We start from the raw sequence: 24292 nt of genomic DNA, 5'->3' as shown, positions 1-24292 counted from the left end.
AAACTTTTGAAACCTCCACCTGTTTTTCACAAAATTAGCATTTTAAGCAATCAAACCTATAGTAATTTAACATATTAGTACTCTGTGAGGGAAACAGTGGCTGGATCATGTCATGTCCTGAGTTTCATTATAATATGGCCAAAGGCAAAACTATGTGTTCGTGAGCAGTGGGCACATCCCCTGAAATGTTGATTTATCAGGAATAAATCCATTTGTTAAAATCTAATAACTCTATATCTGATAACTTAAATACTTTAAAATTATCCTGTTTCCATGTGACTTTAAAAAAAAACTGATCAACCCATTTTTACCCCCATTTTTTATGGGCGCCTTCCTCTTGGGCTGGTGGGATTGGCACCAGCATTACTCTTTACTGGACTTCACACGGGGCGGATCTCCCTTGGGGGACCAAGGTGCTCTTGGGTGGTGGGCTGCTTCTCTGGGGTTAGGGGGGCTCTCCAGGAGGTGGGGCCTTGTGCTGGGCCCCCTGGGGCGGCAGGAGGGATGTTCTCTAGCTGGGCTGGGGCTTTCGCCCCTGTGGCAATCCTTCTGGCTCCTGCGCAGGTGTCTCTCGGGGGCTCTGGTTGCCCTCTGCTGCCTCACCTTCAGCGGTGGTCTAGGTGTAAGTGTGACCGGCACTCCTCGTGTTTTTACAATCCGTCATCCACCACAGTAACACAAAGACTCAGCTCACCTTTGCACCAATAGTATTCGTAACAGAAAGACGTATGCTGTGTAAGTGTGTGTGTGTGTGTTAGAGCTATATAGCCAGCAGGTATGTTTGTAACATTTGAGTATGTGCATGGACAAGCCCCACCCCTTTTAACTAACATCTACACCTGACAGTGATAATGATAAACCTCCAGCAACTTCTTGTCTTTGTGAAAATACCCCCCCCCCCCCACTTCTGCAATCGTCCTCCAACTTCTTGAACCCCTTTTTTCTCTCCCTTTTCTTTTGTACCCTCATCCCCCATCTCTAACATCCACCTCTTTTCTTCTCTGTTTCCCATCCAGTTTAACTAAAAAAATGTATACTCAAATCACATAATATAAATAAAGTACAAAAGGGGTTTATACAAATATGCACCTAATGTGTCTGAAGATTCATAACCTCTTATTGTAACAGTAAAATGTGTCCAACACACGAGGTCTTCAGCTCTGATCTGTTTGCTCTGCTGTTGGACAAGAAAAAACTTGAATAGTCAGACAGGTATCTGATGTTCCATATGCACGTAAACAAGCTCAGTATAAACCACAATTAGTTCAAGTTAGGTTAGTTTAGTTCATACATTCAAAGTATTATTGGATACATTTTTGCTGCAGGTAAAACTTTGTGTGTGTGTGTGTGTAATCAACATAGTTGGAATGGATGTTATCAGTCCCTGGTGGAGTTTCCTTTCGGACAGGAAGTGGCTTTCCTCTACTTCCTGTTCTCTCCGTGTATGTGTGTGGCCCCAGGAGAGGCGGTAAAAGGACAATCAGTGTTGAAGAACTGAAGCACCCGACATTAGCATAACTCCAACAGAGTAAAAGAGAAAACAAAATGGGGGAAAAAGCCACTGCAGCCACTAACTCTTAACTGAAAGATAATTTCCTAGCAGGTTCATACCTTCTGACCCACAAGAAGACCAGGGAGCAACAGCTGGAATGGACTATGAACCGAAGAAACCCAAGAAGGTACTGTAATGACTCTGACTTTTCCTGCTGTGTGCTTCTGTTACTTTTGAGTAATATTCCATGAGTATCTTACAAGACCAGATATAATTAATGATTGGTGAAGAGCTTTAAAATTTTTTGAAACTAAGCAAGACATGGATGGTTGAAGGGAACTGAAGGTAAAATCTGTACAATATCACACAATAGCACGTTTAAAATGATGCATCTTTTTGAAAAACAGAAAGCTTTCAACCGAAAGTTGATGAACTTGCCTTTAACTCTTTTGGTTTTGTTGTCAGACTCTCAGATGGACCTCATAAGCATAAATTATAAAAAAATGGCATTTTACTGCAGGAGTAATTAAGTGAGCTGTTCTGATTATTTCAATGCTGCAAGTTGAGAACAAGCACATAAACGAGGCTCATCAAAATATCATGACTTAGAAATCAGACATTAGCTGAACAGTATCTGGGTGTGCTAAAAACTGTCCTAAACAAGTTTTTAATAATTTTTTACAAGAAAAACAAATTTGCAAAAGTTTTTGTAGTTTTTACCCCAATTTCTTCCGGATATACCCTGGGTAGCCATGGCGTTTGGGTAGAGCACTCACAGGATTGCAAGTTAGGGTTCTGCTTTCCTGCCCATTTGTCTGGAAGTGTTCTTGGGCAAGACCAAGCCACCGATCTACCATTCACATACTGTCACCAACCAGGATATGGCAAATGTCGTTTCTCAAAAGACCCCTGAAATCTGATTTTAGAAGTGAGCAGTTTCCCACTGACTGCCATTTTCTGCACAAAATATGAACCTTTGTACACTCTGGTTTTTGAAGCTTTTTGATGTATTCCTTTATTTTGAATTTATGACTATTGAGAGAAAAATATTTGTTTATGTGAATTCTTTTGATTTTGTGATAGCTGCAATGTGTGTATTATGAGCATGTTTCATGATTGGCAACTGAGATAGTAGCGGAGCCAGTTAGGTTGATATTTTAAATAAATCGTGCATGTGGTAGTACAAGGAGCAAATTTGGAATGGATCTACCTTACTATCCCCTCTTTCAGAATAGTATGTTGGCTTTGAGAAAAATAAAAAAAGATAGCCATTCGTAAAGATGGCGGCCGTATACTAAAGTGTCTCAAAAATAGTTTCATATATCTGTGTATATATATATATGTATTATTTTTTTTCGGTGCTTGTACAAAATGCTTGATTATTTTAATTCTTAACAACTGACTCAACTATAACTCATTGTTGGAAATAAAGCTCTTACTTTACCTTCTCCTTCCTAATTGGCTAACTTCTATTTATCGTGCTAAACTCTGTCCTCCACGCTCATCCCACCTCAGACTTCGTTTTGCTTTCTAGAATCCTATATGGAAACCAGAGATGATCTGTCCAGGGGATAAATCAATTGCCTGCATGTGTCTATGGGAGACAATCAAATCCAAAATAATCCCGGATGCACAGTTAACATCTTGCATCATAGATGTGTAGTCAATGTTGTTTCAACATGTGTGTGACTGTGTGCAGGGAGTGTGATTTGTACTTTTTGGGGGAAGGTGTAAAGCACCTTTAGGAGCAGGCTTTACCATTTGGAATTCTTCATCTTAATACGATTAAAAAACAAAACAGTCTTCAGGTACTTTCTGTAGATCTGTCAATCACAAAGTGCTGAAACACCAGATTGACTTTACTTTACCCTGCAGATGAGGGTTTTTAAAAAAAATCATTTTATCTTGAATATCAAGCCCTGACTGACTGCAACAAACAAATTTGTGATATTTATCAACAGTATAATGCAATTTTTAAATCCTAAAAGGAATACAGGCTATAAATAGTTGAAATCACATTTTTTTCAAAGAAAGCCAAGAAATGCTGCAAATCTGTTCTTTTTGATTGTTCTAACGATCAAAATGTTTGTCTTTCTGAAACCAAACTAAAACGTTTGGTCGTTTCACTTTAATTCTATTCTTCAGAGCTTCTTCTGAGCACTAAAAACGAACATTCTTGAAGTTAGAGTTTGGAAAACAGTTAACATTGTTAAAAAGAAACAATGGTGTTCTTGCTGAAGCAATGTTATTTAATTAAGTTAAGCTTGCTTTGACGGGGACAGGTGGTTTAAGCACATTCATTAAAAAAGTACAATTATTTCCCTTTTGCTGCTCTCCTTAAAGACGCACAGGAACAAGAAAGAAGTGGTCATTATGGCTGCAATTTCATTCTTCATTCAGGCTGACGACTGAAATGTTCATCGGAACTCGTCCGAACAGAAGTTATTCTGAAAGAGTCATTTCTGTCTGAATTCAATCACCTTTTTGTCATTAGGGCTGTTTGTGTGCTGTCGAGCCAAGCTTCCCTAATGTGTGCTTGTGTCAGCGGGTGCTAACTGTGTGTGTTGTGCTGTCAGTTAACCTCAGCGGTGAGCTGTCAAAGATGACTGCTCACCCGTCAATCACTGCTGGAATAGCCAATGGCATATACGTCATTAACACACACCCACACACACACACACACACCCACCCACCCCCACACACCCACACACACCCACACACACACACACCCACCCATCCCCACACACCCACACACACACACAACCAGGTGCACACATGCATGCAAATACAAACACAAAAGCATCTCAGTGAACAGGGTCTTATTCAGTTTTTCTGTTGACTTCAATTCAATTGTTTAAGAACCGAACTATAATCTTACAATTAATTTAATAATGCAGCTAATGTACTGTATTTCAGTAATCTCCACCTGACTTCCAATCCCACTGCAGCACTACATCTACCCACCACGCAAGGAACTGCAATTCTTTGCATTAGGATCAGTCAAATGTCCTTTTAGAGCAAGATAATCTTTAAAAGTTATTATTTGAACTGGTCCTAAGGTGGCAAATACAATATGCCCTTGCATTTACTTTTATATTGACCTGTGACCTGTGAGCTATTGGCCTATGAAGCAGAAATTTGAATTTTAACCCTTTAACATTTATGTTAAAGCTCCTATGTCGTTCTTTGAATTACCATAGCTTTTTAATCATTGACACAATAAATGTAATTTATTCTGACGCAGAGAAAAGCACTATCAGAATCAGCTGGATTGACGTTACTCGTGCCATTGGTCAAAGAGTTATGCTTGTTCAAGCAGCGTGCATAAGGGCTTAACTGACTTTTATTAATTAAGCTTGTATTAATTCAATTCAAACCCTAAAAACATTTCCAAACCTCAACATGACTCAATGTCCTTACAGATCTAGACCCTTGTGATCCTAGAAAGTCCCCCTTCAGCTGGTGTGAAGTCAGTGTCTCAACACCATGATGAACTAAAAGAAAAGTAGAATAAAACATCCACAAAACTGAAAAGCTGTTGTTAGCATCTTCAACCGATTTACTGTATTGATAATATTCAAAACAAAATATGAACCAATTCAGTTTATCCCATTCTCTGATCTGCCTCTGGTCGCTCTTTACATTTCAGTCCTAAACCTAAAATAATCCCCAGAAACTGCATTGTCTCAATAGGATGAATATGAACACAACGGGCGGCCGTGGTGCAGCGGTAGGGCGGTCGACCCATGATCATAAGATTGCAGGTTCGATTCCCGCCTTGCACGCCCATGTGTCGAAGTGTCCTTGGGCAAGACACTGAACCCCACCTTGCCTCTGGTGGGAGGTTGGCGCCAGTGTTCGGCAGCGGAGCTGCCGCCAGTGTGTGAATGTGTGTGTGCGTGGGTGAATGGGACTGTGACTGTAAAGCGCTTTGGGCCTTCGTAAGAAGGTAGAAAGCGCTATATAAGTATACGCCATTTACCATTTACCATTTACAACTCTTCTGTTTGAAATATTTAAATCCCAGATCTTATCCTTTCTGAAGTGACCCAAGGTTCATGACCCCAGGTGAGGCTAGAAACAAAGACTGACTTTTAAATTTAGAGCTTTTGCTTTTAGTCTCCTTCTTCACTACAGTGGATCAAGACAGCAAATTCAGCTCCTGCCCCTATCTGCTGTCACTCTCATACTCCATCCATCATAACCCCTTCAACAAAACTATTTAAACTCCTCCATTTAAGACAAGACTTATCTACCCACTTAAAGAGGGTGCACAACTTGTTTACCCCTCTAAGGTTTGTGGCCATGGCTTGGAGGTGCTACTTCTGATTCCACTCACTTTAACCTTGACTTGACTGTCCCGGTATTACGTGCACCGATGGAGATCCTTGTGTTCCCAATGGACTATAACTGGCACAGAAGTTCAATTTTAAGGAGCCACTTGAGTTCAGATCAGGCAGGCCACTCCTCCTGATCACACTCTCGGAGGTATCACTGTTATTTAACCACTGTCATGACCTTTGAAGTCCCCAGGTGAGGGTCGACCTCTGATTAGAGGATTACAAGTTGGGTTCCTGCCTTACCCACCCATGTGAACCACATTGCTCTTGGTGGCTTGGTGGTTATAGAGTGGACTGTCAAGTACTTTGGGTCTTAAAGCAAGCTAGAAAAGTGTTATATAAGTATACCATTTATTCTCCTTATGGAGGACCCCTCCTTATGGTCCATACCGGTGGTGAGCCTACAGGAAGGCAATCCCATGTAGTCTTTCCTGCTTAGCCCAGGTGCCATGTTCATTCATCTTCCTAAAGTTCCTAAAAAACACAAGTTATCTTCTAGAAAAGAATTTTTATCTAATTTGACTGTAACCTCCAAAGGTTCACAGTTCTTTAAACCTAAGCTTGAATGCTTTCTTGAATTTCCATTCAACCTTTCACCTTTTAATGGCCTTATTTCTCCAAAAGGTAAGAGTATTCTTAAAAAAAAACTAATTATGTTCACATTTTAAAAACATACCCATGATTTCACTATTCTCCTTATTCAATCTCTTCTCAGGCTTTCGTGTCACCTATTAAGCGCCTCGTCTGGTCCAAATCTGCTCACAGGCCAACAGACCGTGGCAGCGGTTACCGGCGCCCGCTGCACACCGTACCTCTCTACCCCCCAGACTTCCTCATCCACCCTGAAAGACTAATCTTTGATTATGTGGAAAAAGAGGTTAAGGTGGGTCGTTTTCCAGAACAGAAGAGGATCAGATGTTGCATCTCCACTAACTGCTTTACTTCTCGTCTTCTCTCAGTTCCTTGGTCAGCTGACCTGGGTTTCCGTTTCATTAAATCCCTCCAGCAGAGATGAACTTCTGCAGCTGCTGGACACTGCCAGGGTTGGCAATCAATAACTTCTCAATAACACAGTTGGTAACAAATGAAGGAGCGGGGCTTAGAGTTGAACTGTAACTAAACAACACTGTGGTTATGATAGAGATCAGGACAAATCACCACAGCTCAGCGGCTAAAGCGGGAGCTTTCAGGGCTTTTTGCTTGATGTCTGCAGCAGCTGAAGGTGCTGCCCCTGAAGACCAGCGAGGATCAGGACTGCATCCTGAGTCTGTCCGCTCGCTGTCTGCTGCTGACGTGGAGGAACAATGAGAAGCTGCTCATGAGGATCCCCACACATGAGATTGCTGCTGCCTCCTACCTGAGAGATGATGCACTGCACCTGCTGGTCCTGAAGACGGGTGAGGAACCATTACTCTGCTGCAGAAGACAACAAGGACAGTTAGTCAATGTTATTCTAAAATAGTGAAAGTTACATCATCAAACATATTGCTTTTGATCTATGTAGGACAATTCCTTTAAGCAACAAAACATACAATGATACAATAGAGGAAGGTCTACAAAATATTCTTGATAAGATCAAAAGAAATAATTTTTGAAAAAGCAAGAAAGTGGTCTTTTTTGAACTGTAAACCAGTTTACGATTTATCTTTCATTCTTATGTCCACCCTGTATGCAGGATACAAAACATGACCCATACGTTTATTTCTAAAGTATTGACTTTTTGGAAATGTAACTTTTTTACTAACAACAACATTTTAAAAGATAGCACAATAACACAAATGTTGACATGGAAACCATTATCTAATCTAACTTAACCTAACATAATATAAGTAAGTTATGTTTTATGTGTTTTATGTATTTTTGGATCCCCCAGGTCTGAATGTTGACTCGATTGTGGCTGGAGAGGACAGTCTGGAGAGGAAAAAGCCGCCCAGCATTGATAGGAGACGTCAAACCATGAGCAGCAATGCTGACCCTCGCCCTGCAGGGGGCACAATGGAGCGCAGACACACCATTTGTGGAGTGGATTGGAGGCCATCCCTGTCCAGAAGCAACCACGACAAAAATCAGAATCTGGAAAGAGGAGGTGGAGGAACAGGAGGAGAACGAGGTGGAGGTGGCAGTTTAGAGAGAAAGAGAGTAGTGGGGAGTTGGGAAAGGAGGCAACAAACACGCAAAACAGGGGGAAGCTGGGAAAACCGCAGAGCCAGACCCATGAGTGGGAGCTGGGGAGTGGGAGGAGGTGCCGGAGGGAGCTGGGAGAAGAGACATGGAGGTGGAGGAGGTGGGAGCTGGGAGAGGAGAGGAGGAGGAGGAGGAGGAGCAGGTGGCAGCTGGGAGCGGCGGCAGGCCTACACAGGAAGCTGGGAAAGAGGCAAAACCTACGGCAGCTGGGAGAGGAGAAACTACAACCCACTGGAGCCAACGCCGTGTCCGGACGCCTACTGCAACCTGGTCATCCTGGCTGTGGAGAACAAGGTGGGGTTCCTGACCTGATGAAGAAAATGGAAGAGCACAGATACAGTCACGGGAAGAAAAAACACACTGCCCCTTTCTTTGAGAAAAATATAGTCCTTAAAGACCCACTCTGATCATCTTTTGATTTATTGTAAACGTGTTCCCACAGGTCTTTTGCTGTTTTTTTGTCAAAAAAAGAAAGGAAAAAAAGAAAAGTTTTGTTTTCTAGGACATAGTTCCTAGAAGGAGTTCATTCGAAATTTGCCTCCGAGTTGTGGGTGGGATTGTTGACCCGTAGTGAGCTTGCCCTCATTTCCCATCATCCCTTTGTTTATACTCTCTCCTGCTAGCTTACAATATTGGAGTTATCCAGCCATATAATTGTGAGCCTGAAACCGCCTTGGATGAGGAAAACAAAGACGTTCGTGGATCTGTTTGTCTGCAAGCGGATGCATCAGAATGGAGCAGAGCAGGGAGCTTGTAGCCCGCCCAGCATATTTCTACATAAAAAATAAGCTCCTTTTTTAAACAGCAATTTTCTTCATCTGCTCCTGATTCACAACGCTTTGGAAAAAAAATACTCAGAAATGAAATTTAAGTTTATTTTTTATGTGTCTTCCACGATTTTCATTGGGTGGGAGTGTAACCTTTGTGCTATCCTAGGCACTTTACCATTGGGAGTTGGGTCATCTAGACCCACTAGACAGTACGCTGAACCTTTTTTCTTCAATGATTTGTGATCTTCACTGGTGTCCATCGATTACATGAAATCTTTCCACCTTTATCCACCTTTGTCATGGTAGGGAGAACACATCAACGTAAGGGAGGGGTCATCCAAGACAGCACTAGGGTTAAGGCACTCAGTGGAGGAACTAGCAGACTAAGTGTATCAACTAGCAAATAGGTGTTGTTTACAAGAAAACACCTGAAAAATTGTCACAGAAAGTGAGAATTAGGTGTGGGCACCTTTACTAAGCTTTCAGTTTGGTTGGTCAAACACCAGTTTCTGCTGAGATTCAGACAAGCTGCTTCAAGTTGGATTCATTGTCAGTGACTGACTCAAACGTTCATAGAGTTTTGCTGATTGGTTTGCTCTTCCAGCTAGGTATTGCATTCTCCAACATGCCCATTCTGTCTTAATGACCGAGCAATTAATACTCCACTTTAAAGGTGCCGAACTGCAGGCCTAAAGGTCCGACAGCCTGCTTTTCCAACTGACTCCGACTTTGCAGTATCATTTTTTTTCAAAGCACCCACATTTAAAGACCCGCTCTGATAAAAATTGTGTTTTAGGTGTTTTTTTAACCTGTTCTTGTGGCATTTTTTAATGATGCAGGACATAAACAATGAAAATTAGGATTATAACTGCATTTGTGAGTATTTCTTTATTCAAATTGTGGTGAATCAGGAGCAGATGAAATAAATGCCTGGTAGTAGTGACGTATGTGTTCCCTGTTCTGCTTCTTCTGATGCATCCACTTGCAGATTCATGTACGTCTTTGTTTTCCTCGTCTGATCTGGCATCTCAAAACTCTACGGCTGGATAGCTCCAATATTGCTCGGCATTTTTGTTGCATCGGTAATGTAAGGGTGGGGTTGTGAGGGGCTGTAAGCAAGCAGGAGAGAGTTAAACATCGGGAAAATGGGAAATAATGGCAGGCTTACTTCACAACAACAGTCCCGCTTATACGACTCAAAGGCAAATTTCTGATGAACTCCTGCCGCTCTGCAGACACTATGTTCTAACCACACCCCACTCTGACTGTTTCACACACACACTTCACTACTGTTTACACGCGCTGTACATAATGCATTATGCAGCAGAACTCCCCAATCTGCTCCAAATCGACAACTTGTGTGTGCAAAAACTGACTTTCTGTGCAATAACTGAGTTTTCATCTACCTCCACACACAACATTTATTATGCTGCACTTTATTGCACTCCACTTTATTCTATTATTCATACTTGTATTTAATTGTTTCTTGTACTTAATTTGATTGGATTACAGTATTTACCACTCCAAGGCGGCTAGAATTTCATTGTATTATTATGTACTATGAAAATAAAGGATTCTGATTCTGATGTTCTAGAAAACAACTATTGTTTTTTTTATATATATATTTTGGCTAAAAACTGCATAGTCATAATCAAAAGACCATTGGGAACACTTTGAAAATGGAACATAAAGGCTTCAGCAGCAGGTAGTCCAAGGATGACCAGCATGCCGTTGGCCTTTGAGGGAATTTGACACCCCTTTCCCTTCGTCCTGTCATGTCTGTTAACAAAATTGGAACGAGGATGGACAGCAGCAATGACTTAAAATCTGCATTTGTTTCTACCCACCAAGCCCTGATCTCACCAAACACTGAAGCAAAGCCGGCTCTCAGCATTTCTGCAACACAGAGACCCTTTTTTGTCCCTCGGGTTTCTCCGTCCACTCCTGTCCATGTCAGTCCAGTCCAGTTCCAGCATTTTACTAAGTTCCAGCCCCCAATTGGGCTGCAACTTTCTTTTGACTTTTTGTCCACTAAAAGTGTCACTTTCTTCATGTTGTTGAACTCTTTTTCCAAATCTGCAAAGAAGTGATTATTTTCCTCTGTCATTTAAACCTTCAAGGTGTGCTCCTTATTTTTTATGCCAATTGTGAGAATTAAAAAACCACAAGTGATATCTTTAACGGTCCATCAGTGTCACATTCCTGCTGCAAAAGTGGAAACTAGGACAGTTCTGATGAGGCGCAGCGACTGAGACTGCACTGTTTTATAACCTGGACCATTGCGTCACCTTTCCAGCCCAGTAGGCTGCATGTGTGTGTGTGTGATGGGAGTATTTCTGTGTGATTGTTACCATCGTGTGGCTGCTGTAATTATTTGGCTTGGCAGCAGTGGATGTCATTCTCTCACCCTGATGGCTTTGCGGCAGCAGGTGCCTGCTGACACAGCTTTGCTGGTTGCTGCTTCACATCCTTGCTGGTAGTTTTCCCACGAATGCAGCGCCAACACGGATCCGGTTAGGTCAACTTACAAATGCGACTTAAGGGGAAAATCTTTGCTCCAACTGAGGCTGATGTGCTAACCAGCTTCCTGTGTGACCTCTGTGTGCAGGACGCTGCAGAGGAGTACTGCTCTCTCATTTGTCAGATGTTCCAGATCATTTACGGCCATCAGATCATTGAGTGTGTCGACAGAGCGGGTTTTCATCACACCGTGCCGGACCGCTACTGGCTGCAGAGGAGTGAGCGCCCACATTTGCTGTTTATTGTGCTTTGTTAAGATGTCCTCATTTTTTGGATGCTAACACTGTAAAAACTAAATCACAAGAAAGTAAAAAGATCTTTGTTTGAAGAAAAAAAATTGTATTTATAGTCTGGCTAGAGATTTTTTAATAGAAAACTGATCGTGCTTTAAGAAAACTTGTCTTAGTCACTAGAATTTTTTCTAAAAAACAAGAATTCTGCGTAAAGCCATTTTTTTACCCCATTGGCAGTTTTTTTTTTGTTTTTTTTTGCACATTTAAAGAACCTTTTTACAAAATTTAGCTTATTTTTAGGGGGGCTGTTTTTGCCGTGTTGTTAAAATGAGCATTAACAACTGTTCAAATTTACAGTTTAAACTAATTTATTATCAGAAATTTGCAATCGCACTTTTTTGGCTCATAAATCTTAATCTAATTTTTGTTTTTTTGCTGACTTACTGCTTACTTTTCATGTTTATAAGACCAATGAAAGAAAAACGTTCCTAAAATATAGTTTAAAACATATTTAATCATAAACATTTATTTTGTTCCCATCACTAAAATCATTCTTCAAAGCCCTCAAATGGAAACAGACCATTATCTCATAGAGTAATCATTTTTCAAAGGCACTTTAAAAATGAATTTCAGATGCTAAGAGCAAATATGACCATCAAGACAAACACTGGAAAAGACAAAGCATTGTTCTGGACCGCGTCATATTAGTTTGGCATTTTCTTTTAAATTTTTCCAACAAAAATATAACATTTTTATTTTAAGGCATGTTTTTAAAATAAATGTAGTGATCATTACGGGTACAACAGAAGTTATAAGCACAGAAATGCATGGGAACACACAAAAAACCAATGTTCCTGTGGTTCTGGTTGCAGGTGACAGCTGTCTGACTGACATGTCCTACAGTTATGATCCAGAGTTCAGCTGCTGCAGCTCATAGTGAGTTACTCTGAACATGACTGGGCTTTCATAATGGATATTTTTTCTGCTTTTTTTCAATGGAATTGACACAAACACAGATTAGACGTACACACGGTGAATAAAATACCAAGTATCAATGATCAAACACACATTTTTAGAGAAATCCTATGCCTAATTCCTTATCTTTGTTTCTGTAATGGCAGTTAAAAATTGATTTAGAAGCACCACCTTTATATAAAAAAAAAAAAAAGAACTAAGATCAAAAGCACAGACTGGTGTAGCACTGACACGTCACCTCCAGCTGTCAGCAGACTAAAGGCTTCCTGTCTCTTTGTCTCTCAGCGACGGCTCCCAGGATGCCTTTGAGCTCTACTACGGTGAAACCTACAGCGAGAGCTCGTCTGTCTCTCTGCAGGATTCTCATCGCAGCCTGACGTCAGTCAGCGATGGGGGAGACAGTAACCCTGCCCTGCAGCTGATGCAGGAGTACATGATCACTGTGAGTGTGGACGACGTCCATCATCGCCTCTGCTAATTAAAAGAGAGCATCTTTGAAGAAGAACTGGTTTGATTTGTTCAGGAAAATCAACCAAAGTTACAAATACAAAATGTAATATTATTTTTTTCCATCTGGGGCAGCACTGTGGCATAGTGGTTGGTACTCTCACCCCACAAGTTCTAATCTTTCTGTGTGGAGTTTGCATGTTATCCTCACCCATGTGTGGGTTTTCTGCTGGCATTCCGGCTTCCTCCCACAGTCCAAAAACATGCTTCATAGGTGAGTGTGTGTCTGGCGACCTGTTCAGGGTGTTCCCCACCTTCACCAACAGTAGCTGAGTGGACTCCAGCAGCCCTGTGACCCCGCAGGGGATTCAGCAGGTCATGAAGAGGGATGGCTACATATTATATTTATCTTTTCCTCCTTGAAGCCACCAACTCAGGAAAAAAAATGTCCTCAAAACCAGTTAAAAATATAGAATACAATGTTTTTCTCTTGTTATGACTGAAAGAAATTTGCCAATAGAACTAGTTGAATTTGTCTTTGTAATATTTATTAGACTACGTTGTCATGTTTTGCTTTTAAAGACTAAGTTTTATCTTAGAATTCACTATAAACACTCATATTTAGGTATAGTGCTCTGACAATTAGAAATATTTTGCCTTAATAAAGTTAGTATTGTTAAAAAATAGTTTTATTTAATAGCTAGATTTATATACATAGAGACGATACTTTTCCTCAAATAAATATATATTTTAAATGCTAAACAGTACAACCACCCCTATTACTAGACCAATTAATGAAAATAAGACTAGAATTATACAGTAAAATATAAAGTTATGAAAAGTTATCTAAATTATATATAAATATATGAGTATATGTATCTATAAATTATGAGTAAAAAATTATAATTAGATGTTTTACAAATCAAACAACTCAACAAGATGTTCTTAAAAAAAGACCGTTGTTTTTATTAAAAAGGTACAAGTTAGGTAGTTTTGCCTTATTTCAAGTGTAAAAGGATGTTTATTAGATTAAAACAAATACTCATAATTATTAATACTAATAATGTTTTGTGTTTTTGCAGTGCTAGTGATATTCCTATTGGTTCCCATATCCTTGTAGCTTAGCACATGGGGATGTTACGCTACTGAACTCAAGTGGAGTCCCTGTTTCTACTGATGAGGCTCCAAAAGTTGTTTTTTTTAAAAGAAGAAAAAGTTTAATTTGTATTTCTAAAAACTGCAAACTGAATATATGACAGACTATGTTAGACCATGATTCACTAAAGGCAAAAAGCTGACCTGGATAGCATGAAAAAATGCAAATTTCAGTGCATTTTTATTATTGCTTGGTGGAATTATTCATCTGAGTTGATTGCCTCATTATAAATATTGAGAATCCGGGGTTTTAAAAATGTAGTCAAATGTTCACAATGAAATTCTGATTTCATTACCTGTCTGTTTAGTCAGCACTGTGTGTGTCTGTGTGTGTTTGTGTGTAGCTGCGTAACAAGCTGACTCCTGTGGAGCTGCAGCACTTTGCAGTGTTGCTGAGAGAATACAGGCTGGGATCCGACATCGACCACTTCTGCTCTGAGCTGCTGCATCTCTACGGAGAAAACCGCAAGTTCCTGCTGCTGGGTGAGAGACACTGGCTCCCAGAAGAGAGAGAGAGAAAGTATTGACTGGCATTTGTGGAGAACCGCAAACAACACGGCGGAGGAAGACATGAGTGAACTGCATTCACCTGTCAATGTACATCCTTTAAATGAATCCGGATGAGCCTCAGGCGTCCACTCTATGTCCATGAGTGTGAAAAAGACAGCCAGAGTGTGGAACAGACGCTGCTAGAGAATTATGAAAACTACTGAGAATTATTTGTAATCTTCTTAATTTAAGAGAAACATTTAATCCTTTTTTAATTTTATTTTAATCATAAACACTTGTATGACAGAGAAAGTAGCCCCACTGCCGAAGGGTTAGGCTCCACAGTTTTGGTCCGGGCTTAGTGCATCTGGAGAACAACACTAAAGATCTGCTAGCTGCTGTTGCACAACAAAAGATGTTTTTCAAAAGTTCAATTCCCCACTCTGATAAGATTTGGATATATGTTCAAAGCAGTGGTCTTTTAATTATGATTATATCGTTTTTAGGGGGGAAAAAAACGTGTCTTTAATATGTGTAAAACAAGTCTTGTCCATCCCTCCTTACTGCTTCACTTTCAGTGGAGAGAGGAAGCTGGATGATCTTTTGGAGTCAAAATCCACCGTTTTTATCAACTGAAGTTCAGCATCGGTGGATGAAGTGAATATGCTGAATCTGACCTTCTGTGAATGTTTTATTACAAAGTCATGTTCCAAGACTTGAGTTCCAGCCAGAGATTTTCCTTGTAGTCGAAAGTTAAACCTAACATTCTTGGTGAAAGAAAAAAAAAACTGACTTATAACGTTTTCTGCAGAGCATGAAATGAAAAAAAGAAGCATGCAACTATTGCAAAACAAGGATGAAACTTAGCGTAATATAAGTAAGTGTTAATGGCCGACGAAGTGTGCATTATCACTTTTTGACGCCTGAACCGTCCGACGTGAAGCCGAGGACAGTTGCTTCCGCGAAGTGCGTTCAAAAGTGATAATTCATACTTCGAAGGCCATTGACCCGCTTATACCATGGTCACTTACAAAAGAAATAAATAGTAACCAGTTTTTAGTCCTTAATTCTTGTTTTTTTTTCCAATTTGGATCACTTTTCTCACAAAAAGCAAACTATTTGTTACGACGCACCACGTAACAAATAGTCTGTGTCACGCCACACCACCGCTGCAGTCAAGACTCTGCGATATAAAGCGATATATATATGCTGATCTTTCCGATGGGTTAAATAAAGCATCACTTCAGAGAGAAAGTTCCCCTCTTACCGCTTGTTTTTGTCCAAATGATGAAGCAAAAGGTTGTTTCAAAGAAGCCGGCGCAGTGATGCAAAACATTTAAGCCAGGTGACCGGAACTTCTTTTTTCACCGTGCGGTCATCCTGTGGTATATCACTCTTTAATGCACACCCAACAGCCAATCAGAATCGAGTATTCACCCGAACCATGGTATAACAGAAATTAACCCACGCCGTGGAAGCCTGAATCGTCCGACACAGGGCATGCGTTATCACTGTGGATGATCATTTTTTAATCCACACCCAGCAGCCAATCGGAATCGAGCCCATGGTATAACAGAATTTCAAATATATGCAAAAGAGTGCAGACGCTTTTTTCCCTGCTCCTGCTGCTTCCTGCTTTATTTGCTTTTTAATCATTTAATTAATCATTTTTAATCATTTTACTTCTTCCACACATCCTGGAATATCAGACTGGTCATCCTTTTTTGTGACTTCTACCTATACAAATCAATATTTTTGACAAGCCAGCGACATGTCCGGAAGAGGAAGAAAAACAAACTTCCACTGTGAACGCTGTCGGATCTACCAACAAGAAATAAAAGAGCTACAAACACGGATATTTACTTTGGAAACTGAAAATGGACTTCACAAGACCCTTCCAGTAACATCGGGTGGTAAGAAGCCTGCTCTTACCACAAACGAGAAGAATAACAGTGACATAGACCTGAGTGATGTTGTGTCCTTTCCAAAACTTTGTGCGGAGGAACTCTGTGTTAAGCCAAAGCGTAAAGATGACAGAACATCCGAAATAAAGCTCACAAACAGATTTTTACCCCTAACACAATGTGATATTGAAGAACACAGTGAAATTGGACCACAGAGAAGGAGTCATAATGTTGGCAACAAAGCACAGGCAGAAAGAAAATCTGTGCCAAACGTCAAGGTCAGAGATACGCTGCTGCTTGGAGATGGCGCTATCAGTGGAGTCAGCCACAGAAGAATGCAAACTTTATGTTGCCCAAGTTCTACTGTTCCAGTGATTACAGGACTCGTATCTAAAGTCTTGTACCAAGGAGTTAAACGAATAATCATCCATGTAGGTGCTGTCGATATCAGAAAAGAACAGTCCGAACGTTTGAAAAAAGACTTCATCAAATTATTTGAAGAGATTGATAAAGTAGAGGTTGAAGCATTCATCAGCGGACCTCTTCCTAACATCGATGGGGTGTCACTCAAGTTCAGCCGTCTGTTTCAGCTGAACAATTGGCTCTCCAGAGAGTGTGCTTCCAGAGGATTGCATTACATTGAGAACTTCAATACATTCTGGAAGCGAAAGGACCTTTTCATGGGAAGAGGCCCACACCTGAACAGAGGTGGAGCAAGAGAGTTAGTGAAGAACCTCCTCCACGCTCTGGGGCATAGAGGCCAAGGCCCTGAAAAGGCAGCAAGGAAGGACCGAGCCAGTGTCCCAGGAACCACAGCACAACGGCAACAACAACTACCTCCACCAACACCGGTCAATGACTTGGATCCGGCAGCACCAGCACCACAACCACCTCCACCTAAGGACTCAGCTCCACCAGCATTACAGCAACCATCTCCATCTAAGGACTCACCTGCACCAGCACCACAACAACTACCGCCAGCTAAGGACCCAGCTGCAGAACCACAACAACAACCACCAGATTTGGCCCCAGAAATTCCACCATCTGACCAGCTGTGGGCGCCCCCTGCTACATCTACTCCCAGTGAAGACTCACTTTCCTTTTCGTCCCCCCCACTTTCACCCATGGCCCTACCTAGCCATTTTGATAGCCTCATTAGGTCAGGAATTAAGATAGCTCCCCTAACACCTGTGAGCCTCACACCACACAGGAGCTCTCCTACCCCTCCAGCGCCCCCTCCTCATCCTTCACCCAAAGTCCCTCCAACACGGCCTTCATCCAAACCCCCTCCAACACGCCCCCTCCGTCGTTCAACCAAATCCCGTCCAGCTCCCACTCCTCCCGGTCCATCACCCAAACTACCCTCAACTCAACCTCTCCTGCGTGCCTCTAGACGTACTATTCCCCGGAGCTAGGATGAAACGGGCCCCCAGTGTCCTAGGAAAGGTTATGTCAAACTGGGGCCCTGTGATGAACAGCTTCCTTCTGGTGCTATACCTGTAGTTGCACCACGTAGAATGCAAAAAAGGGCAGTTAGACTGTCCAATCAAAGAAATCTAGTTCACATCCCTTGCAAGAAGGTTTTGACCAGTCCCAAGGAAACTAATCTCAAACTTGCTGCACTCAATGTCAGATCTTTATGCAACAAATCATTTTTAATCAATAATCTTATCTCTTCTTTTAATCTTGATTTTATGTTTTTAACTGAAACATGGCTTGACAAAAACACAGGAAATATAGTTCTAGTCGAATCAACTCCCCCCAACTACAAACATGAATCGGAAATACGAGAAAATAAAAAGGGTGGAGGCGTTTCTGCACTGTTTAGAGATAATATTGCAACCCGCAGACTATCATTTGGTGTGTTTTCATCATTTGAGTATGTGTCCTTTAAGATTGAGTTAAAACAAACTCCTCCCTTACTCTGCATAGTTATGTACAAACCTCCTCAGCACAGCCAAAGTTTTATTGATGATTTCACTGAAATGCTCTCAGTTGTGAGCACAGACTTTGATGGTCTAGTCATTACAGGTGATTTTAATGTTCATGTTGATAATGTCAATGACAGAAATGCAAAAGAGCTCAATGCTGTCCTTGAAACCTTTAGTCTAATTCAGCATGTGAGTTGCCCCACCCACAGCAGAGGGCACACTCTGGACCTGCTCATCACAAGGGGGGTTACTATTTACAATGTCAGTGTGGTTGATGTCGCCCTCTCTGATCATTTCTGTGTATTCTTTGACCTGTCTGTTGCTCCCAAACCACCGCCTGGCCCTGCAGTTGTCCAAAGGAGACAAATAAATGAGAGCACTAGGGCACAGTTTGTAGAAATGATAAACCCTGAAAACGTCTCTGGTGCCAATGTTGATGAAATGCTGAATTCTGTTACTTCTAGCATCTTGAATGTTCTGGATGCCATTGCCCCTATGAAAGTTCAATTGAGAAAACATAGACAGAAAGCTCCCTGGAGGAATGATGATCTAGTCAGGGCACAGAAACAACAGTGCCGCAGAGCCGAGCGAAAGTGGCGCAAGTCAAAACTCCAGGTTCATTATGGAATATATAAGGCGGAGTTGTACGCTTATAACCAGATCTTATGCAGAACAAGGGAAAGGTACTTCTCTGAAATAATTGGAAGTTGCAGCAGCAACTCTCGTATCCTGTTCACAACAGTTAACAGATTAACTAACCCTCCAACCCAGCTACCAATAGAATTGGTTTGTACACCTAAATGTAATGAGTTTGCTGTATTTTTTAATGACAAGGTTCAGGGCATTAAAAAAGCCATCAACTCCACAACACATATAACTATCGAACGGCCACCTACTCACTCTAAGCTGACTCACTTTGTACCTGTCACTGACCAAATTGTCCAAGAGACCATCACCCGTCTGAGCTCGTCTACATGCTGCCTTGATGTGTTACCCACTAGATTTCTAAAGTCTGTCTTGAACAGTGTGTTGCCATCAATTACTCAAATAGTTAACATGTCTCTTCAATCTGGAATATTTCCAGAGGCCTTAAAAACTGCAGTCATTAAACCCCTCCTGAAAAAGAGCGGTCTTGATCCCACTGTACTGAATAATTACAGACCTATCTCTAATCTGCCATTTTTAGGAAAAGTCCTTGAAAAAGTTGTCTACCAACAGCTCACTGACTTTCTCTTATTAAACAATTCGTTTGATGTTTTCCAGTCAGGTTTTAGACCCCATCATAGCACAGAAACTGCTCTTATCAAGGTAACCAATGACATCCGCCTGAACACTGATGATGGCAAAGTCTCTGTCTTAATCCTGCTAGACCTGAGCGCTGCCTTTGATACTGTTGATCATGGGATCCTTTTGCACAGACTCCAAGACTGGGTTGGCATCTCTGGATCTGCCCTAAGTTGGCTCAAGTCTTATCTAGAAGACAGGAAATATTTTGTTGAAATTGGGAGTTGTGTCTCAGACTACATGGGCTTGAATTGTGGTGTGCCCCAGGGATCGATCCTGGGACCCCTTCTGTTCAACCTCTACATGCTGCCACTAGGGCAGTTAATACGCAGTAATAACATATCTTATCACAACTATGCAGATGATACTCAGATCTATGTGTCACTGACAACAGGTGAATATGGGCCGGTGGATTCACTCAGCCACTGCCTCCAACAGATCAGTGCGTGGATGCAGAACAACTTTCTCCAGCTAAACTCAGACAAGACCGAAGTTATTGTTTTTGGCCCACAGAAACAAAGAGAAATTGTCAGCAGCTACCTTCATTCTCTGTCTCTTAAACCCTCAAATCAAGTCAGAAATCTAGGGGTAATCATGGACTCTGACCTGAACTTTAACAGCCATATCAAGTCAGTAACATCAGCGGCATTTTACCACCTGAAAAACATTGCCAAAATCAAAAACATAATTTCAAAGCGAGACCTGGAGATACTTATCCATGCATTTGTCTCCAGTAGGTTAGACTACTGTAACGGCCTGCTCACCGGCCTCTCCAAACGAGCTGTAAAACAGCTTCAGTACATCCAGAATGCTGCTGCTCGAGTCCTGACCAAAACCAGGAAGTATGATCACATTAGTCCTGTGCTCAGGTCTTTGCACTGGCTCCCTGTACCTCAAAGAATAGACTTCAAAGCAGCTCTGCTTGTGTACAAGTCTCTCCATGGCCACGCACCAAAGTACATCTCTGACATGTTAGTGCCATATGAACCATCTCGTACTCTGAGGACCTCAGGGACCGGCCTCCTGTTGATTCCCAGAGTCAGAACTAAACAAGGGGAATCAGCGTTTCAATATTCTGCAGCTAAAATCTGGAACAGCCTCCCTGAAGGCGTAAGACAGGCCTCTTCTGTGTTCATGTTCAAATCTAGACTTAAAACATTTCTGTTTAGCCGTGTATATGACTGAAAGGTCCTATCTGCACCTTTCTTTCCTTCCTTTCTTTTTAAATCTTTTTTTTTTCCTTTTCTTTTAAAGTAAATTTTATGTTGATTATTTCTATGATGTATTGTGATTTTAATGCATTTTTCTGTTTTGTGAAGCACCTTGAATTACTTTGTGTACGAATTGTGCTATACAAATAAACTTGCCTTGCCTTGCCTTGCCTATATGTGCACCCTTAAGGGTACTTGGGGTGTGCAGAATCCTTCCCACCTTTACTTTGAAACACGTGTGTGTGTGTGTGTGTGTGTGTGTGTGTGTGTGTTTTGACTGACTGCATGTTTTATGCCAATGACATCACTTCCACTACTGCCAAAATACCACAAATTACTTTGCAGTCATTGGATTTATCTGATCAGGAGACGGAAAACAAAGAAATGTGGAACAATCAGTTTGTCATTATAACAGAATATGAAAAATCCTCTCTCTTCTTTGTTTTTGTGTCCCAGGCATGCGCCCCTTCATCCCAGACAAAGATGTCGGAGTGTTTGAGAGTTTTCTGGAAAGCATAGGAATCCGGGAGGGGGGGATTTTAACCGACAGCTTTGGACGCATTAAACGCAGTATGAGCAACACCTCAGCCACAGCAGTGAGAGGGTATGTGTGTCACTTCTGCAAATGCAACCTCCGGATTTAAAGTTAAGGCCCAAAATCAGGATGTGAATCTGTGTGACACAAGTGACAGCTGCCTTTTTTTAAACAAGCCTAAAATTCTAATTTCATGTAAATTTCATGTTATTAAATTTTAGTAAAGATGTTAGAAAAGGGCTGCATGGTGGTGTAGTGGTTAGCCCTCTTGCCTCACAGCAAGCAGCCCCCCCTGGTTCAGAACATCAATGGGGGACCCTTCTGTGTGGAGTTTGCATGTTCTCCCCGTGCATGCGTGGGTTTTTCTCCTCCCACTGTCAAAAAACATGCTTCATAGATTCATTGGTCATTCTAAATTGTCCCCTGCCTTCACCCTGAAGTGGCCGGGATAGGCTCCAGCAGCCCTGTGACCCCGAAAGGGAACAAACATATTAGTAAATGAATGAATGTTAGAAAAGTGGGAAGAAGTTAAAAAAAGAAAACATCTTGACATCTTTAAACATTAGTATTTGTTTTCTTCTTTTACTGTTATTTACAAGACACGCACATTTACTAATAATTATAATAAAGGAACCTGCAATTGTCTTTTAAACGGTTTCATTAAATGCAGGTACGACAGTGGATCCCTGGCTTCAGGGTCTCAGGATTTTAACCGACGCATCTCTGACATCACCCATGACATCCAAGCACTTGGTTTCCAGGAAACTCATGGCGACATTGAAGAGGAAGACTACTACCTCTGATGGAGAAATGAAGAAACTAATTCAGAGGTCTTGAGCAAAGATCCAACAGCACATTGGTAATCTGCATTCTATCCAGAACTGATTGAAATGTTGTAATATGCTAAAAGCCATGTGGAAGCTTAGGGATGCTGATACAGGTGGATGTGAAAAAAATGTCATTCTTAGATGTTATTAGATGACAGTTGGGGTCGGTTTATGACAACAATTTTAGGAATATAAATTATGGTTTTGGCTGGCATACTGTTTTATGCCTGTATATGTTTTTAAAAAGTAAAGACAAATGTAAAACATGTAATTTAGTTAATGTGTTCTTGGTGAAGACATGAAAATGTGTCTCATAGATGTGCTTCATAACTGGAATGTTTTATTGTGGTTGTAAAAAATACTTGAAAAGGATAAGACACTTCATCCTATCTTGTTTCTATGAATCACTAAGTGGAATACTGTGTATCAGTACATTTATAGAAAGATCAATATTTCTGTAATGTTTGTCTGTCACCACAAGGGGGCATCTGAGTGTAGCAGTTGAGTATGTTGCTTTTGAACTGAGGTCAAAGCTAAAAAGGCTGAAAGAAAGAAATTTGTAATGGCTTTAATGAATCTGGGATGGATGGATGGATGGATGGATGGATGGATGGATGGATGGATGGATCTCAGTCCTGTATTGACCTGTTCCTCTCTTGGCTGGATTATGACCTACCCATGATGCACTGCTTCTCCACTCTCTGGGGCTGTTCTGTGCCAACATCACTGAAGATCACAGCCACATAGAGTCAATGACCTGACTGGAGTTGTGTTACACTCGCAGCATTATTATGTAACAGAAGAACATTGTGTGAATTTCCTCAAAAAATCATAAAACAATCTGTCAGAAACTGATTAACTATATTCATGTAGCATATAGAGATCACAAGTTTATAGTTTTTAAGGGAAAAGATGTAAAGCTGTTTATGCAAAAGGCTTTCTGTTCATATGAATGACACGTTTATTGAGCATTTCTTGTGTCTTCCTATATTTCATACTCCTTAGGCTTTTTTCTGCCATCATAGAGCAGCTATATCTAGTGGTCAATCTCACTGCAGAAATCCATGCAGTTGAAATGCAGTTGTATAAAGAAAATTAAGCTTAGAAATGCTTTTCTGGGTAATTCTTTATTCAAATGGTTGGGTATGAGGAGCAGACAAAAAAGCATCTGAGCGCTCAGTAACGAGGAGGGAAAGGGAGGAAGGGTTTTGCTCCACGCCAACAGTCCCGCCCACAACTCAGAGGTGAATTTAAACTGCTGCTGCTCTGCTGACACTATGGTTTCTTGATTTTGTCTAAAAACTGCATAATCATACTTAAAAGACAACTGGGAAAAAGTGTTACAATCGATCAAAAGATGATCGGATTTGGTCTTTTACGTTCCCACACAGCATAAGAAAATAGCCAGCTAATAATGCACTTATACCCTACTTGTATGCATGTTTGGTTCACAGTGTTCACTGAATATTCATGAAACACATAGTGGTCCAGTGTAACTATGTAGCCACAATACCACACTCTCAACATAAGACTGCAAAAAAAAACTTCCTGACTCATTTAATAAAGAGCACACACACACTAACAGAGGCTAAGGGTGTATTCAGACTGGACACATTTGGTGAACCAGGGTTTGTTTTCCCTGATAATCCAGAACCAATTTTCTGTCGTAATACACCCAAGTGGACCCTGGTCCATGACCAGGAACCACTCTCTGACCCATCTTTGGAGGTGGTCTGGGTTCGTTTCCAATCGGACTGAGCTTCAATTCGCTCTGAGAGTCTTTAGTCTGAATACAATCCGCACTCGGAGCGGAACAACTGGACCATAATGGTCACTGTTGGCGACGTAAACAGAGCAGGAATGTTGCAACAGACGAGCCGCAGAAAAATGTAAAGCAACAATTGTTGTGTTATCAAAGAGGAGAAAAGGTTCCAACTGTTTACATGTTCCAGCGTTTATTACAACACCACAAAAACTTTCTTACATGCTTTTCTG

The 24292-nt window shown here is 41.2% G+C and overlaps 1 protein-coding gene across 2 annotated transcripts; it reads left to right on the top strand.

Annotated features, from left to right (window-relative positions):
* Positions 1 to 1462: 1462 nt before the first annotated feature.
* On the top strand, positions 1463 to 23405 carry ccm2l (CCM2 like scaffolding protein). 2 transcript variants are annotated; one of them, XM_020704928.2, is made up of 11 exons: positions 1463 to 1679; positions 6548 to 6715; positions 6792 to 6875; positions 7049 to 7229; positions 7706 to 8310; positions 11395 to 11524; positions 12412 to 12475; positions 12800 to 12956; positions 14461 to 14599; positions 21392 to 21539; positions 22141 to 23405. In XM_020704928.2, the coding sequence occupies exons 1-11, from the start codon at positions 1650 to 1652 to the stop codon at positions 22271 to 22273; spliced, it is 1839 nt and encodes a 612-aa protein (XP_020560587.1). In that variant the 5' UTR covers positions 1463 to 1649; the 3' UTR covers positions 22274 to 23405. The 2 variants fall into 2 exon arrangements, with proteins under 2 accessions (XP_020560587.1, XP_011475956.1); XM_011477654.3 differs by having other exon boundaries at positions 7046 to 7229.
* The last annotated feature ends 887 nt before the right edge of the window (positions 23406 to 24292 follow it).

This window comes from Oryzias latipes, chromosome 7 (genome assembly GCF_002234675.1).
Source record: "Oryzias latipes chromosome 7, ASM223467v1".
NCBI classification, from domain to species: domain Eukaryota; kingdom Metazoa; phylum Chordata; class Actinopteri; order Beloniformes; family Adrianichthyidae; genus Oryzias; species Oryzias latipes.
The sequence above is the reverse complement of the archived record's forward strand: the minus strand, read 5'-3'. Positions and strand labels throughout refer to the sequence as shown.

Excerpts from the sequence above, each read along its gene's own strand:
- ccm2l (XM_011477654.3), top strand. The coding sequence starts at position 1,650 with ATGGACTATGAACCGAAGAAACCCAAGAAG. Across the intron at positions 8,311-11,394 it reads TCCTGGCTGTGGAGAACAAG|GACGCTGCAGAGGAGTACTG; the intron begins GTGGGGTTCCTG and ends CTCTGTGTGCAG. Across the intron at positions 11,525-12,411 it reads CCGCTACTGGCTGCAGAGGA|GTGACAGCTGTCTGACTGAC; the intron begins GTGAGCGCCCAC and ends TTCTGGTTGCAG.